This window comes from Onychomys torridus, chromosome 13 (genome assembly GCF_903995425.1).
Source record: "Onychomys torridus chromosome 13, mOncTor1.1, whole genome shotgun sequence".
In the NCBI taxonomy this organism is placed as follows: Eukaryota; Metazoa; Chordata; class Mammalia; order Rodentia; family Cricetidae; genus Onychomys; species Onychomys torridus.
This window is the reverse complement of record NC_050455.1, coordinates 44,937,235-44,955,349: the sequence shown is the minus strand read 5'-3', so window position 1 is coordinate 44,955,349 and position 18,115 is coordinate 44,937,235. Positions and strand designations below refer to the sequence as shown.

General features: G+C 45.0%; 1 protein-coding gene across 2 annotated transcripts in view; it reads left to right on the top strand.

Annotated features, from left to right (window-relative positions):
• Aldh7a1 (aldehyde dehydrogenase 7 family member A1) overlaps window positions 1-16,572 on the top strand; it is a 59,198-nt gene extending 42,626 nt beyond the window's left edge. For both annotated transcript variants that reach the window (XM_036204262.1, XM_036204261.1), the window contains 9 exons: window positions 3,829-3,870; window positions 5,396-5,490; window positions 8,534-8,618; window positions 10,048-10,154; window positions 11,697-11,813; window positions 11,951-12,048; window positions 12,193-12,266; window positions 14,810-14,885; window positions 16,323-16,572. In XM_036204262.1, the coding sequence (XP_036060155.1) occupies window positions 3,829-3,870; window positions 5,396-5,490; window positions 8,534-8,618; window positions 10,048-10,154; window positions 11,697-11,813; window positions 11,951-12,048; window positions 12,193-12,266; window positions 14,810-14,885; window positions 16,323-16,377 (749 nt within the window). In that variant the 3' untranslated portion in view covers window positions 16,378-16,572. The remainder of the gene's footprint in view (window positions 1-3,828; window positions 3,871-5,395; window positions 5,491-8,533; window positions 8,619-10,047; window positions 10,155-11,696; window positions 11,814-11,950; window positions 12,049-12,192; window positions 12,267-14,809; window positions 14,886-16,322) is intronic.
• The last annotated feature ends 1,543 nt before the right edge of the window (window positions 16,573-18,115 follow it).

Here is an 18,115-nt window from a genome sequence, read left to right as displayed (position 1 = left end):
GGATCGTTGCGTTAGTGCAATTAGGAGCACCTCTTCATTCTGAAATGCTCACTCAGAAACAAAACCCTTGATGCCTCAGCTCAGCTGTAACTGAAAAGCTTGGCTTTTTTGCTTTTCTCAGGTAAAGTTTCCTGCCTTTTTGGGCTCTCTGTAGCTCTTTACCCACACTCTCCCAAGCATTCTCCTCAGGGGACTTTGACCCACTGTCTTTTACTAGCTTGAAGAGGCAGAGCTTAGAAGAGGTTTTTAGGAACTTGTCCCTGCCTCCTGCGTTGCAGGGAGGATTTTTAAAGCTTGAAAGAGAACTTGGAGAGGTTTTGCCGTCTTAAGAGGTTTGTTGTTTTCCCTTAGAACTAATCACAGGTGGTCCCCATACTAATATCTTCAGGGGATTCTAATTTTTGTTCTGAGAATTCTGAAAGGCTTTAGTTTTTAAGTTTCTTTAAAAAAAAAAAGAAAAAAGAAAGATTAAGGCTTTTTAGAGAGATTTTCCCCCCAAATTTTTCCAACAAAAGCTTTATAGTTTGAGAAAGATTTTTCCCCCCAAGAAAGAGAAAGTTTTCCCCAAAACTTCAGAACTTTAAACTTCAGAACTTTAAACTTCTTGGCCTTTTACACCTGCATTTTTGCCTCAGGGAGAACTCTCTCTCTCTCCTGCCGCTTGGACTTAGCATTTCGGCTGTCCCCCTGTCAGAAGCTTCCATAGGAAACCTATTCTTCCCCATATGCTCAAAGAAGAGCTTTTTTACTACCTGTAAAGCTCAAAGAAAGATATTTCCCAGCTTGCATTCATAGCCCCCAAAGTTAGAAGATTGAAGAGTTTTTCTTTCTAGTTGCCTTTTTTTCTACACGATCTTTCACTTTTAAGTTTTTCCTACACTATATTACTACACTATACCTTATATTATTCACAGAAATTGAAAAAGGGATAGAAGATAGGAAATTGACAGAAGAGAATTTTGCGCTGCAGCATTGGACATCCTTCCAGTCCATTTTCCTTTTCTCTCGAGGATAAAACCCCTGCTATATATATATATATACACACACACACACATACATATATATGTGTGTGTATATACATATATATACATTATATGTAATATATAATAGTACATATTATATATTATACATATATATATATTACATAACACTGGCATGCCACTTTCCACTGGCAGGGCTGACTCACACTTCACCAAAAACTCTGTAATAAAACTATTATTTTTCTTTTTCTTTAGTCCCTGTTCATTTGTCTTTAGTCCCTGTTCATGGTGCCATTCTGTGGGACATTTACCCACCAACCCCACAGCTCCCCAGAGTTCTCTTGAGTGTGAGCAGCAGGAAATATTAGATAGAAGGATTTATAGTGCGGAGATAAACAGATGGAAAATAAAGGATAAACACGAAAGGACCTGGAACCTTTACCAATGGGCCCTGACTGTCTCTGCCCCAGGGTATTTATAGAGATGCCAAGGGGTGGAGCAAAAGACCTCCTCCCCCAGCACAGCCAAGTGCAGACCATCTCAGACACCTGCACTCAGGCCCGTGGCCCTAATCATCCTCTTATGCGGACCTGCTGGGTAAAGCCACGAGGAACCCGAAAACGGGCTCCCACAAATAAGCTCCTCGTATGTGCAATAAATAGGAAAAGACACTCAGCTTCACTGTGTCTCTGTTCTCGGGAGCAGAGTTTACCTTCTCACCCTCTTCTACACAAAGCAGTAATAGATGCTGTTGCGTAAGTAGTAGCGTGGTAGGACTGCAATCTCTTGAATGATAGGCACTTTCGTTTGGAAGGGGCTTGGGGATTGGCAGTAAGGAGGGAGGTTAGAGAGCAGTTGATGGGCATAAGCGGAAGGCACGGGCCTCCCCTATTTGCCAGGTATCCCTCACAGTCAGGAAGGGGAAATTGCCCTTGTCTGTACAGAGGAATCTTCTGTTTCCTTCTGAGCACCTAGCATAGTGCCATGTGTCGGCAGTGAGCCGGCTTAAATCAGTTCTTGCCCCAGGAGCTGCAGCTGTTACAGTCCTCAGAGGCTTTGCCAATAGCAGCCATATCTCTCCTACTTAATCTCCACTGGATGCTTACTGTTTCGGAGCCACGGGGTGACAATGTATCATGCCCCTGCTACTTCAAAGAAAATACTTTAGAGGAAACCTTTTCAAAACAGTAGAACAAAACACATGTCTGTAACACTGAGTTAGCTCTCTAGGCTTTATGCAGGGGAGAGTGAGGTGAGCCAGGCATTCAGAGTCTTTATGCAGGGGAGAGTGAGGTGAGCCAGTCATTCAGAGTCTTTATGCAGGGGAGAGTGAGGTGAGCCAGGCATTCAGAGTCTTTATGCAGGCGAGAGTGAGGTGAGCCAGGCATTCAGAGTCTATGCAGGGGAGAGTGAGGTGAGCCAGGCATTCAGAGAGTCTTTATGCAGGGGAGAGTGAGGTGAGCCAGGCATTCAGAGAGTTCTGTGTGAGTCCTCTGGAATGTGAGTGAATTGGCATTAGCTGTCAGAAGTCCTGCTGGTCTTACACCTGGGCAGTGACCTAAGTAGATAATGAATAACACTGATAACAAACAACTAATATATTCAACACTGAATGATTAATAAATAAAATTTGGTGTGTTGTCACAATAGAATAACATGCATTGATTTCATTTTCCCACTTCTGGGGATTACCTACCCCATTATCTTTTGTTCCTCTCCCACATCTGCTTCTTTTGCCGCCTAACTAGCCCCCTTTGGTTTTCATTCGTGTGTGTGTGTGTGTGTGTGTGTGTGTGTGTGTGTGTGTGTGTGTGTGTGTGTTCGCGTGCACATGTGGAGGTAAAAGGACAATTTGCAGGAGTCAGCTCTCTCTAATCATGTAGGTCTTGGGGATCGAACTCAGGCTTGGCTGCAGGCACCTTTATTTGCTGAGCCATCTTATCAACCCCTAGTGAATTTCATTAAGGGTTCCTTAAAGGATGGGTTTGTTTATGGGCTCACAGGGGCCTTACCAGTTGCTATACCACTGAAGAAAATCTCTCTCTCTCTCTCTCTCACCCATCAACCATTAACTATGTATAACTCCCCAGGGAGCTGTGGGTCCCATGGGTTCCTCTTTTTTCCATGGCAGTGTGTTGATGGGCCCCATCTTTTTTTTTTTTTTTTCCTGGTTTTTCGAGACAGGGTTTCTCTATGTAACTTTGGAGCCTGTCCTGGAATTCACTGTGTAGCCCAGGCTGGCCTTGAACTCACAGAAATCCACCTGCCTCTGCCTCCCGAGTGCTGGGATTAAAGGCATGCACCACCACCACTGCCTGGAGATGGGCTCCATCTTATTTGAGTAATCACACAGCTACTTTAAGCTGATTACCATAGCCACATTCTGCCTGGACGGGACTGTTCCCACTACTTTGAAGGGCATGCTAGAGATGTCCAATCCCATTCTTGGCAGACGTTCAGTTGTCATTAATTCTCAGTACTTTGACCAGTCATGAGTCTCTCCAGTCATTGCTGAAGGAAGCTTCTCTGACCAGAGCAGACAGTAGCAGCAGCAGCTATGTGCATAATGCTTTGTCATTTACTCTCTAGAAGCATGCACATGCATGATCTCACATGCATGCAGTGTGCGTATTTAATGCATAGCCCTTTTTCAGTGTGTTTCCCAAGAACTCATTATCATATGTAACTGTGGTACAGTGTTGTAGCTGTCAGTAATCAATGTCATTGGCAAGCTGCTTCCCAGAACGTAAATGGAGAGATAACTAGGGTGGGGATGGGGTGGCTGGGATGTGAGGGGTGTGCCTTGAGTACTGAAATAGGAAATAACTGTGTCTGTTTTCTTTTAAAGGGAAAAGCTTGTTAGAGCTCGGAGGAAACAATGCCATCATTGGTAAGGCTGCCCATTTCGCTTTGTTCAGTCTATTGTCTGCAGTCACCTTGAATACATAGAACTCCATGGGGACTCATCCTCTCCCTTCTCTGTGTGCTCGGGGCTCAGTCGCCATCTTGAGGAATTTTCTTTAGGAGTCAGGACATGCACTGGGCTTAAAGGAAGAGGGAGCTAAGAAGAAGCAGGGTAATTTTGGGAAAATGTTACCTGGGGTCTTGAATGTGGGCATGAGACTTCTGTTGTCTCTAACATAGCATTACTTCATGCTTTTCCTCCTCTTGTTTTCTAGGAACGGGCTATGTGCTTTTCTAGAATAATCATTTGTTTCCTAAGTGACTTGCTGATTTCTTTAGGCTTCAGACACACAAAGTTGGCCTTTAATGGTGGCTTTCATGTTAGGAAGGAACACTTCCATTTTTTTGTTTTTTAAGATTTTATTTTTACTTTTAAGTGTGTGTGTGTGTGTGTGTGTGTGTGTGTGTGTGTGTGTGTGTGTGTATTTGTGAGGATGAGTGCAGGTACCTGAGGAGCCAGAAGAGCTATCAGCTTCCCTGGAGCTGGAGTTATAGGTGGTTGTGTGCTACCTGGCATGGGAGTTGGGAACCACATTTGGGTCCTCTTCAAGAGCAGGACATGCCCTTACACTGCTGAGCGGATTCCCCAGCTGCTCGTGTGTAACACAGGGTAATTACGCCTCTGCCTTTATGGATGGGAGGAAGGACGTGAAGCACTGTGCTGTGCTCTGAGATCTGATGTCAAGGACACAGCTAGTACACAACCTCACATGGTCAAGACCCCGGATTTGGTCCCCAGAACTGGGGGACAATGACAATAGGAGTGGTGAGATGGATAGGAAGTCTAGCCTGTGTGTGAGGTGCCTGCCTTCCATCCTCCTGATCCAAGCATGCTCAGGTTGGAAGCATGTCAGTGACAGCAGAGGAGGAGACAGTGGCTGTCAGAGTCCAGAAGGCACAAGGAAGCAGGGATTGTAAGTAATAAATTAGCTCCGTAAAGGTTAGCCTTGGAAAGACTGCACTTTTCTTCTGAGGGCGGAGGAAGAGGAATGGAGAAAAGGGAATGATGGGACTTTACCTGGACATCTCCAGGGAAGCTGGAACAGGCTCTGATTGTCCCCTGCAGCAGGGGACAGCAGGAAGCTTTGTGGCAGTGGGGAGTGGCCTGGGACAAGCGAGCACCCTGATGGTGGCAGAGCATGGGTTTTCATGGAGCAGTGGTCGGGGGTCTCTGAAACAGATGAGAGGTGAAGTGATCCAGCTGAGCCTCAGTTTACCTGTGCATTGGGCAAAGGTTATAGTAGATTCCATTGCTCTGTCTATCATCATATACACTTCCCTAGAAGAAAAGCACACCTCCCCCTTGGACATGTGTCTCCGTACCATGAATCGTCTGTTTTGCAATGATTATTTTGATGTTACTGTATTTTCTAAAGGCATTGTTTTATACTGCTTAACAAGTGCCCTGTCTGCCTACTGCACACTGATGGCACACACTGTGCTTCTTTAAGCTTTCGAGGACGCGGACCTCAGCTTGGTTCTTCCATCCGCTCTGTTTGCCGCTGTGGGAACAGCCGGCCAAAGGTGTACCAGTGTGAGGCGACTGGTGAGTGTGTCCACATACATGCTTGAGACTGTCCTTTTGCTTTCTGTGAATGTGTGTATGTGTCTGTGTGTGCTCTGTGTGCTGTGTACCCTCAGAGGGCCAAAGGGGGCATCAGGTTTCCTAGAGCTGAAGTTCCAGGTGCCTGTGAACTGCCCGGTGTGGGTACCAAACTTTTGGAAGAGCAGCAAGAACTCTTTCACTGCTAAGCCATCTCTCCTGCTTTCTGAACACCCCAGTTTAATGGATTCTGTCGAGTAGGAGTCATTGAAGTGTTGGTAGAAGAATATATTCCCTAAACATGAGTGTCTGATGTGTGGTCCTCCTCCACTCCTGCGATGGTGGCAGATGCTAAACCACCCTAAGCTTCAATGGGCTCACACCTGTTAAGAGAAGCTGGATGCAGAGGTGATGCCAATTTTGAGGTACACTCCATGGCTAACGTGCACTAAGCCCAGTGTCTTCTAGGGGATCAGACAAGTTAAGTCCTAAAACTGTTAGCTAACAGTAGCTTTGCTTTTGCATAAACATTTCCAGTATTTTAAGTTTGGGCCTCATCTAATGTGACATGGCTTATTGAAAAGCAAATGACTGTCATGTCCATTCTTTCCTTAGAATATGTTTGAGCTGTGCACCTGCAGTCCTAGGACCTGGGAGGTTGAGTTCTGAGAGTCCTTTGAGCCCAGGAGTTTGAGTTTAGCTTGGGTGGTGTTTTCAACACACACACACACACACATACACACACACACACACCTCCCTGTATAAGGATGTATTGTCTAGCCTCAGTGTGTTCAGTGTGGGGGATGTAGGTAGTTTAATGTAGGTAGATTGAGTTGGATTTCAATTTAGAAATACATCCTTATTTATTTTGTGGCTCTCACTATGGTGAAAGACTAGAACTAAATAAGTTTTAGGTACAAAATGTGGCTGAATTTACATTAAAAAGCTGCTGCGGAATTATAGGGGGACTGACTTTGTGTTATTTTCCCTCATTCACAACTATTATGAACAGATGTTATGTGAGACTGATTTCTAAATCAGACCAAGATGAAGAAGTGACAATATGATCTTTAAAAAAGTAATTTATTTTTATGGGTATGGATATTTTGTCTGTATGTATATCTATGCACCTCATGTATGATCGGTACCTAGGGAAGCAAAAATAGGCTGTCAAATCCCTGGGACTGGAGTTACAGACAGTTGGGAGTTGCCAAGTGGGTGCTGGGAACTGAACCTCTGTCCTCTAGAAGAGCAGCTAGTAGTACTCTTAACCTCTGATCCATCTCTCCAGCTCTGATAATAGTCTATAGTTGGCATTTTCTTTGGGCTGCCAACCAGCTCCCAAATAAAGACACACAGACTTACTAATTATGAATACTTGGCCTTAGCTTAGGCTTATCCCACTAGCTCTTTTAACTTAATTTAACCTGTTTCTGTTCATCTATGTTTTGCCCCCAGGGTTTTTATCTTTCTTTCATTCTGTTTGCCTTACTTTTCTGCTCCCTTCGAGTCTGGCTGGCTGGTCCCTGTTGTCTCTTTCTTTCTTTTTCGAGGCTAAATTCCTCCTCCTACTTACTCTCCCTGTCTGGAAGGTCACCCAAACCTCCTCCCTCACTATTGGCCAGTCAGCTTTTTATTAGACCAATCAGGTGCCTTAGGCAGGCAAAGTGAAACAGCAACACATCTTTATAACAGTCTTAACCTTTCTTATACTTTTTATATTGTTTCCTGAATTTAAAAAATCTCAGATATGATAAACTTATAATTTAACTTGCTCACATATATAAATTACATGAAACACATTCAAGCGAAGAAACAAACAAGGATTATTAGAAGTAATGATACCCTTTGGAAGATGTGGTGGGTCATTCCTGTAATCCCAGCACTGGGAAGGCTTAGGCAAGAAGATTGTAAGTTTGAGGTTAGCTTGGGCTACATGGTGAAACCTTGTCTCAAAAATAAATAATTACATGGTAAAATGCACAATTCTGTAAAAGCTAGCCATTTCTTTGCTTGACTCACTTTTTAATCTTGGAGCAAATATATGTAACTATGCTCTGTGTTTAGTGTTGAATAGATTGACTTCCATGGTGACAGAGATTCAAATGAAAAAGAAATTACAGTCACTTAGCAGCCTTTCCATGACTAGTTCCCAGAATGACAGTTCACTTGCTACATGGAGAAACTGAGAACGGGAGACTGGGTGGTTGGGTAAGTCCTCTTCTGTCCCTAGGAATAGAGCATGAAGTACATCGATGTCCTAGTCTGATGCTGGTTGGAGACCTTCAAAACCCGAGGCTCAGTGCTTCTGGTGACTCAGCTATGCTGAGTCCCGTGTTTACCTGACTCACAGCTACAGTGTGGGACAGATACACCCAAGTCAATTAATAGATGAGTTCTGTAGTATAAAAACAGGAACAGTGGAGTTTTGTGGCTTAGCAGGTCAAGTTCTTAGAAACTTGAAACAGACATGGTTTATGGTGTTTTGTTTGGTTGCATTTTGGGGTGCTTTGTTTGTTTGAGACAGGGTCTCCTGTGTGATCCCAGGCTGGCCTCAAGCATACTGTGTAGCTGAGGATAGCTTTGAACTTCTTCTTGACCCTCCTGCTTCTGTCTTTGTAACACTGGGCTTATGGGCATGTGACGTACCACACCTGACATGTGGTGCTGGGGATCAAAACCAGGGTTTCCTGAATGCTAAAATCAGCATTTGACCAACTAACCTGCATCCCAGCTTTGCTTTGTGGTTCTATTTCAACATCCACCAAGAAGAGATGGTTTATTTTTCACACTTTTTTTTTTCTTTAAATTTCTTCTCTAGTTTTGTGTGCATTGGTGTTTTGCCTATGTGTATGTCTGAGATGGTGTATTTTTATGTAGTTAATATTAAAACCAGAAAATATATGATTAAGAGCATGGTTTTAGTTTGTTTTCAGAGATTATAGTATTTCGGTAGTTACTAATCAGTACTGTTAAGAATTTATTTACTGTCTCAAGACTTGTATATTCATTTTGCCGTTCTCCTGAATGCTTGTTCTTTACATAGTTTTTGCACGAAAGCATCCATGACGAAGTTGTACAAAGACTGAAAGGTGCCTACTCACAGATCCGTGTTGGGAACCCCTGGGACCGTGAGTAGCTGGTTCTTTTATTAAAAGTTACTACCTTTTGACAGCTGGTGTTCCCTGTATTTCTGACCTTCTGAGTTGGAAGTGGTGGTGGGATGCCTTTTTCTGAGAGGTCTGAGGGACCTTCAATGACATCTTCCTAGCTTAGGCTCTTGTACTTGACATATGTAAGAGTTGAGTTCCTGATTGGATGGGGTGATGGTTGGATGGGGTCCTGGTTGGATGGGGTGATGGTTGGATGGGGTCCTGGTTGGATGGGGTCCTGGTTGGATGGGGTGATGGTTGGATGGGGTCCTGGTTGGATGGGGTCCTGGTTGGATGGGGTCCTGGTTGGATGGGGTCCTGGTTGATGGGGTGATGGTTGAGTTATTTTTCTTTTTACTGCTATTATCCTTTCTAAGCCACCACTATCTGCAGGGAAAGTGTGAGAGTCCCCAGACCTGCCTGCTTTCACTGCTGCCTTCCAGATCAACCAGAGTGTTTTGTTTTGTTTTTAAGTTAGATTTATTTATTTTACATGTATGAATGTTTTACCTATGTGTATGTATATATACCATGTGCATGCCTGGTGCTACAGAGGTCAGAAGAGGGCATTGGGTCTCCTGAAACTGGATGGTTGTGAGTCACCATGTGGGTGCTGGAAATTGAACCCAGGTCCTTTGCAAGAGCAGCCAGTGCTCTCAACTACTGAGACATCTCTCCAGAGAACCATAATTCACCCTTCTGCTTGGGACAGTCCAGTGAGTCTCACTGTGCTTAGACTAAAATCAAGATTCCCTCTGTGGCAGACTCCCAGGCTTTTATGATGCTGCACCTGCCTCCCACCTTCCTTATTGTCCACTAGACCCGTGTCCACTTGGCCTGAGCTGCAGTTTGTCCGACTCTCGGTGTTTTCAAGCATTCCTGACTCTTCGCTGCTATTTTCTCTGCTAGAAACAATCTTTGCGAGGTCTTCGCATGGCCGACTGCTACATCCTTGCAGGGAGCCTAACCCTCCCTGTGGTTACTTCAATGCTCTAGTTTCTGGCAGCTGGTTAGTCTACCCCATGAACTGCATGCACAGTAGCCACAGAGATTATAGTGGTCTTCCAGAGTGGGCACACTGTCGTGAACACGCCACTCCCGTGTTTTTAGGGTATCACTTTGTTAGCTATTTGGTTTACTGTCTGCTTATGTCTTCCTCACTGCCACCCCTACTCATTTGCATATCATGGGTGGCAGCTCTCACAGTTGAGTAGTTGTGTTGGAAACTACATCCATCACACAAGCGTAAGATATTAAGCATCTAGTCCTTCACAGAAAAAGTTGCTGATTCCTACTCTTAACTGAGGATCTAGGGAGGAGGGCTTAGCTTGTTAATTTGGAAAGTCACTTATATAATAAAATGATGCTATTGAGGGCAGAATGAAGAGCATCCCTTTTCTCTCCCCAGCGAATATTCTCTATGGACCACTCCATACCAAACAGGCAGTGGACATGTTTGTTAGAGCCGTGGAAGAAGCCAAGAAAGAAGGGGGCACAGTGGTCTACGGGGGCAAGGTAATGAGAGTTGTGTGTGGGTCGTGGCGGCCTGCTTCTCTCCCTTGAACACAAACAGAGTGCTGAGAAGGACCGGGGAGGGTCCCAGATGGACGCTTTTCTTCTCCGCAGCCCCTACGAGGGGGAAAGGGGTTTGAGGAATGAATGATGGAAATCGCATGAGTCTCAGAAGAAACTCAGTCATGGTTGCCTCGGAGTTAGGCCCTAGGTCTTTGTGTGAAGGGATCCGGGTGTGCACAAGACTATATTCCGGGTAGTTAGAATTCATGTTTACTGGCTGAGATAGTTAAGGAAAGAAATCACAAAAACACATAGTGTCACTGTCAACATCTGAGAACTAGTTTTTTGTTGTAGTTTGAGGCGCCATCTTACATAACTGTGGTGGCCTGGAACTCAGATTTGCCTGCCTCTGCCTCTCTTGGGTGCTGGGATTAAAGGCAGGTGTTATCACATCCATTGAGAACTACATTTTCAGTTCTTTCAATGTATAGCCAAGGTCTTTGCTTCATGGATTTATTGCCTTCATTTGTGAAAAAGGTGTACACCTCATTTATAGTCTGCTTGGTTTCATTTAATTTAAAATTCATGGAGACCCAGTTCCTGCAAGGCAGTCTGAAAGCAGATTGGAGTGAGTGAGATACTCCCATCCCCAGAGTAGAGACACTCACATCCAGCTGGACACCATGCGGGTGTATATTTACACACGTTTTTTCTTATATTGAGCTTTCTGTACAGAATTTAACCCAATCGTTACAGAAGTGGGGTCCACCCTTATGTGAGACTTAAGTTCATGGTTCAGTCCACCCATGGAGGAACAGATAGAGTTGCATGTGAACCAAAATTTCAAGTGCAGGGTTGATGCAGACCTTTGAGGGCTAGAGGGCTTCAAGAGAAAAGACAGTCATCCACTAAGTGGAGAGGTTCTGTGGAGATTGGTTACAAATGCACATTTTTGATGTTTATGTAATGTGTATGAATTCCCTGGGGCTTGTATAACAAAGTATCAGAAACTGGTTTAGAAACATTGGACATTGAAGACCAGTAGCAGGTACAGATGGAATTGGTTTCTGGTGAAGTCCCTCTGGGTTGTGGATGAGTCCTCACATGACCTTCCCCCAAAGGGCAAGGGATACTGGCTGGTTGGATTAGGCCTGTTCTGTTGAATCCACTGGTGGCCTCCCTGAGGGTCCTGTGTCCAGATGCCATCACTTGGAGTGTTGGTCACATTCAGTGTACGAATTTGGGTGAATACTATTAAATCAGTACACTTAAACATAGCATTTCAGCAGTCTGCCCCACCACAGAACTTTATTGTGGCACACAGCGTGGTTTTCCTCTCCAAACGCCCTTTTCTGTTTCCACTCTGACAGATAGGAGCAGGAGACAATTCTCATTCCAAACAGGATGCTGCTTTGCAGAAATAGCTTACCTGTAAATGCTGTTTTGTTTTTCTCCTCATAAATATAGGCAGGGATGATGTCCTCTGACCCCAAGTCATGGAAAAGGAACTCCATCCATTCTTTATTTTTCTTTCTACTTAAGGTTATGGATCACCCTGGCAATTACGTAGAACCCACCATTGTGACCGGTCTTGCCCATGATGCACCGATTGTACACACAGAGACATTTGCCCCAATTCTCTATGTCTTCAAATTCAAGGTAAACAAAGAAAAGATACAAACCATGAAAGAAAACAGATATAGCAAAGCACTGATTCTTGGTTTTCTTATGAAGTGAGATTTGACCTGAGCTCAGTAACACCAGTAACACTAACAGCTCTGATCTTATCCTTTTAGAATGAACAAGATGTTTTTGCTTGGAATAATGAAGTGAAGCAGGGACTTTCGAGTAGTATTTTTACCAAGGATTTGGGCAGAATCTTCCGCTGGCTTGGGTATGACTTTGTCTGTTTTGAACGTTTATGTAAGTTTGAGTGGTGAGTGAGTGTGTTCACGGTGAGAGCCCGAATGTGCGGACTTTGTTCTCGTTTGTTCTGATTTCCTTTGTGTTCTCCCTCTCTCTCTCCTCACACCCACAGACCCAAAGGTTCTGACTGTGGCATTGTGAACGTCAATATTCCCACCAGCGGGGCTGAGATTGGCGGTGCATTTGGTATGTAGAGACTCGTTTTTCCTTTTTAAAGATGCGTTTGTTTTGGTACTGGGGTCCAAACCTAGGCTGTCAAGAGTGCTAGGCCTCTGCCTTCATTACCCCTCTCCACACGGATCAGCCAAGGAACAGCAGTGTTTTCCTTTAGAAGTTTGTCAGGAAATGGAAACACAAGCTGAGCAGTGGTGGCACCCGCCTTTAATCCCAGCAAAGCACTTGGGAATCAGAGGGAGGTGAATCTCCTGACTTTGAGTGAGTTCTAGGATAGCCAGGGCTACACAGAGAAACCCTGTCTCAAAACACCAAAAAATAAATAAATAAATAAATAAAAATGGAAACACAATTTATGTCCTGTAATAACCTGTGATCTAGCATGCATGAAAGAGCCTATGCTCCAACTCAAATTCTTACCAGGGTCCTCATCTTCTGCTTTATGTTGGAGGAGGGGCTTCAGCTCAAGATATATGAACCTGGAAATTCAGTGTTTTTTTCTAGGCAAGAAGGTCCCAGACCAAGAAAAGTTAAAAAACTTCTACTTCAAAGCCAGGAAACTTAAAATACAAAACATTTGCAAATACACTTGCAGAGTGGACTTAGAAATTGACGTGGGAGTTAAGAAATCAAGATGGCAGACACACAGACAGACAAGCTGAGAACTGGTGGGCTCTGCGGTCTGATGGAGACACACGAGCAGCAGCCTGGGGACTCAGTGCATTTATTATATATAGTGTGAACAGGAGGAGGTTAGCTAATGTCCACAGGAAGCCCCGTGGGGAACAGTCTCAGACTGCCGTCCTCAGGATGAAGGAGTTGCGCTTGAATGTTCTGCACACACAGATTTTAGCTAAAGGTCAACTGTTGATGGGCACCCATGCTTGGACCTAGGGAAGGCCTGGCTGTTCTCATGGGCATGAGGTATTCTGGTCCTTGGAATGGCTGTGCCCGTATCAACAGTATGCATTCATTCAGGACTTTATCTACTCCCTCCTCATGTTATCTTTCACTAGATGAAATACTAAGTCATTCTTTTTTCCTGGGCCCTATGAATTATTGATGGTTTAGTGGTAGTTTTTTTTTTTTCCATATATTAAGCTTAACTGTTAAACCTTATTCATAGTGGGGCCAGCAAGATGGTTTAGTGGGTAAGGGTTTTTGCCGTCAGGCCTGAGAATGTGGATCCAACTCTCACATGGCAGAAGGAAGGAACAGACCCAGGAGATTGTCTGCTGGTCTTTACACTCACACTGTGGCATGAACACTCATGAACACACATATACAGAATAAATTAATGTGATAGAAAAATGAGAAACAAATTAGCCAGAATGGCTGAGTGGGGTAGCACATGCTTGTAATCCCAGCTCTCTGCTGAGGCAGTAGGATTGCTGTGGATTTGAGGCCAGCCTGGACTGTGTACCAGGCCAGAAAGGCCCAGTCTGAGAAAAGAAAAATGGCAACAAAAAGCCAAAATAAAACACCAAGTATAGTAAACACAAGTAGCCTCCCAGAACCTCCTCGCCTTTCTACTCACCGAACTTTGTGCTTTCTCTCTTTCTCGTTAAACACACTCATGAAAGTCAAATAAGCAAAAGACCAATAAGACAAAAAAAATAAAAATAAAAAATGTCAAAACTAAATAAAAATTCCAGAAAAACCCCATGGAGTTCACTTTGTTTTGGCTCCCGACTCCTGAGCATGGGCCTGATGTGGAGCGTAGTTGATGTGCACATTGACATGCCATTGATTTTCCCTTTGCCGTTGGGTATCCCTTGCAAAGAGTTGCTTGGTGAGGGGTGGGCCCAGTCTTCACTTCTCCCCTCTGGTGCTGGGATCCAGGCTTGAACCTGTGAAGGTTTTGTATGTGCATCCCTTCTGTGTGTTTGGAAGACACTTTGCCTATCACCCAGCACCTCCGTCTCTTACAGTCTTTCTGCTTCCTCTTCCTCATATAGCCCTGGGCCTTGAGGGAAGGGCTCTGATGATGCCCCTTTTAAGGCCGAGTGCTCCAAAGTCTGTCACTCTGCACATTCATTGTTCAGCTCTGGGTCTCTGTGTTGATTTCCTCCTTCCTTTTTAATTAAAAAAAAAAAAATTAAGATTTATGTGTATGAGTGTTTGTCTTCATGTATATATGAGTACCACTTGCATGCCTGGTGCCTGCCGGGGCCAAAAAGATGGTGCTAGGTACCCTGGAACTGGAGTTACAGATGGTTGTGAGCTGCCACGTGGGTGCTGAGAACTGAACCTGGGTCCGACACAAGAGTAGACAGTGCTCTTAACCACGGAGCCTTCTTCTCTCCCGCTGCCACTGCCCCCACCTCTTCCTTCTCCTCCACTTCCTCCTGCTTCTCTTTTTCTGGGGAGGGAGGCACTTCATATATCTCATTTACCCCAGACTGGTCTTGAACTCATAATCTTCCTGCCTCAGTCTCTGAAGATTGGGATTATAGGTGTGTACTACCCTACCGAATACAGTATCAGTAATCCGACAGCTCTGGTGTCCTCTGAGGGCCCCAGGGGACGTGTGAGATGATTTTGCATTTCCGTAGGCGGAGAGAAGCACACTGGCGGAGGCCGGGAGTCTGGCAGTGACGCCTGGAAGCAGTACATGCGGAGGTCTACGTGGTAAGGGAAGGCTCTGGGGGAGGAGGGTTGCTCTTGAAGCCTTTGGGAGTGGGCTCTTGCCCTTCTGTCTTCCTGTTTTCTCTGTGCTGGGTTTCTCTGGGTTTGACTTTTCCAGACTCTGTAGTTGTGTGCTGCACTAGAGGTTATGCACCACTAATCCCAAATGCTCCCAAATCTGAAAAATTCTTCGGAGCACGACACGTGAAAATTCCCCTAGCTGGTCACATGATGAGTGGCAGTCATATGGAGGTGTACTAGGAATGTAAAAAACTGACTTCAGGCAGTGTGTACAGAGGAACATGAAACAGGAATGGACTTCAGGTCGAGACTTGAGTCCCATTCTCAAGATGTCTCCTGGATATGCAACTCTTCCCAAATCAGAAAAAGGTCTAAAAAGGTGACTCCCACACATTTGCAGTGAAAGATACTCACCTTTAATCATCCCTGCTAGCCTCCTTGTCTAGCCTAGCAACTGTCTATGAAATTTCCTTGTTGGATTCTACCCCAGAGGTGAGGTAGGGAGGATTAGAACACTGGGTCACTCAGCATGAGGAGGCGGAAGGAGCCATCCTTCCATTTCTCCTGCCATGGAGTTTTCTTGCATAGTGAAGTAGGGAGGGGCATGGGGGTCTGGCCTGCAAGCTTAGGGACCAGCTGGGAAGTATGAGCAGGACTCTGGAGGTCAAGTTGACTAGGGCGTTTGCCTGAACATACATGGCGGCTTCAGGAGATGCTGCCTGGGATTTGTTTTATCTTTAGAGTGTTCTCTGGCCTACTTGGGTGGAAGTGGCTAGTATGTGTGTACAGTCACTTAGGATGCCCAGTAACTGTCGTGCTCAGTTGGGAAGAGTTCTGGGTGAGGCTCCTGAGGCCTCAGCTGGTGCCCTCACATCTCCAGCTCTGCCATCTGCCATGCTGGATGCTGGCTTCTCTTTCATGGCATTTCCATGTGACCTCTGTCTTTTCCTGTGCCCTCAGAGCTATGCAGGCAAACACTTCATTCTGGCTTTTCAGAGCCCATTGACTCAGGGTGCTTTGCCTCTCGGGAGAAAATCCAGGTGTCTCATGGTGACTAGTTTGGGAAAAGGAAAAAAAAAAAAAAACTAAACAAATTTAAAAAAACTTTAAAAATTACTACATTCCTACTAATTTGGGAATATTTGCATTTCCCCCCTGATAATGCAGTATAAGATATTTAGAAAAAAAATTAAATTGCCCATGTTACATTATGATCAAAAGAAAAACTATGGGTAATAGGTGATGTGCGTCTCCCAGACTCTTGTGTTTCTCTTTTTCTTTTATAAGGAATCACACTGACATTGTTTTATATAATATTTTTTTTACTAACTTATAAGTTGTTAATATAAATAGACCTATGTCTTATGTTACAGAAGTATTCTGTATGCACTGTCGTTCATTCAACTCTCTTCTCTCCAGTACCATCAACTACAGCAGGGACCTTCCTCTGGCTCAAGGCATCAAGTTTGAGTGATGATGCTTCAGTTTGGCATAACTTAGCCATTCCCGCGGCTGCTCCGAAGAAGCCCAAGAAAATGTTGGTTTGCCCTGATCATCCGAGTACAACAGTGGCTAATTTCCAGTGATCCCCAAACCTGACTAAATCAAGATACTCAGTTTTCAAAAATTCACATTAAATATTTTCAACCTAGTTACATTTAGCAAAGTATGGGTTTGGTGGATCTGTGTGGCTGATTACCTTTTTCTATCACAGTTAACTGTCTCTTAGTTAAGTACGTGCCATCATAGGCGGTTGGGGATGTGGGGAACGGAGTAACAAGGGAAGGGTCTTTGCAGTAGAAAGCTGAAGGCTGTCTTCTGAGCAGTGAATATCGTGGTCCCCTCCTCTGGCGGGGATGGAAGCAGAGAGGAACCCCTCACACGCTAGGGACCACAGCACAGTTTCGTGTCTATGGCTCGGAGTGTTCCAAATGACAGTGGGCCATTGTGGGGGGAGGTGAGGGATTTAGCTCACTTGTGAATGGTTGTCTACCATGTGTGAAGTCCTGGGTTCAATTCCCAGCGCTACAACAACAACAACAAATAATGCTGTAACGACAAAGTGTGTTCACCCGCTTATGACTCCTGCTCATGACTGTGTCTAATAGAAAGAAATGTGTCTGGAGAGACAGACCTCTGTTCTTGTCCCGGAACCTGTCACCTGCCGGGAACTCTGGGACTGAAGCCGCTCATGAAGGCACATCTGGATGCCTTGAGTGACCTCAGACCGTATGCCAGAGCCACAGTCTGTGCAGCTGCTCATGAGTTTCTTCTTGGTCTGAGTGCCACAGTGCCCTCCCTGCAGAGTGTCTAAGGGCTCCCTGGGAAGCTGTGGACAGGCCCAGCGTCCCTGCTCTACGGTGCTGTCACTGTACTGCACAGCAGCCACCACTGGGCCTGCTCCCATCAAACAGCCCAAGTGGGAACCTCTGGAGAACAGGACATTTGTGGGGAGCCTGAGTCATCATGGTGTGGAAGGATTGGGACAATAGTAAGGAATTTGGGGGACTGAGTTCAGTGTGGGCAAGCGTCAGGTGGCACACTAAACCGCTACAAATGTGTGCTCATACTGCTCCGTTGTCCCTGGCGATAGCACTGAGTGGCATGATCTTACCATCACTGGATAGAAGCCAAGCCAGATACTGATGGAGCTACTGAGAGGGTGTTGGCATGAGCTGAGGGGAGGGGGATAAAGACAGTTTGTTTCTCGAGGAAAAATTGACATGAAGTAAAGAACTGACATGGCTTACTAAGAGGCGGAGGTGGAGTCTCAATCATTGCTGTGGCCACGAAGACATAGATTGCTCTTTTTCATGGCGCACACAGAATGTGTGCAGTGAGCCAGCCAGTTTCTACTCCCTACATTAGAACTATTTTCTTGAGACAGCCCCCCCACCCCCCCCTGCATCCTGAGAGCTGGGATTATAGGTGTGTGTCACCACCCAGCTTGACTCTTTGAAGCAAGAGAATGTGTAATTTTGAAAAAATTAAAGAGGAAAATGAAATTGGAGAATCAAGAACTTGGAATGTAGTCCCCACACCAGGTAAATGAGTGTGGCGGTGCACACCTGGACTCTCAGCACTCAAGAGGTAGAGACAGGATTGTGAGTTCTAGGCCATCCTTGGAAACCAGAGACCATGTTATGATGAACAAAACAAATCAAAAAAATACAATCAAGATTAGTGCTGTAACTGAATAGCCTTGAGCCCAG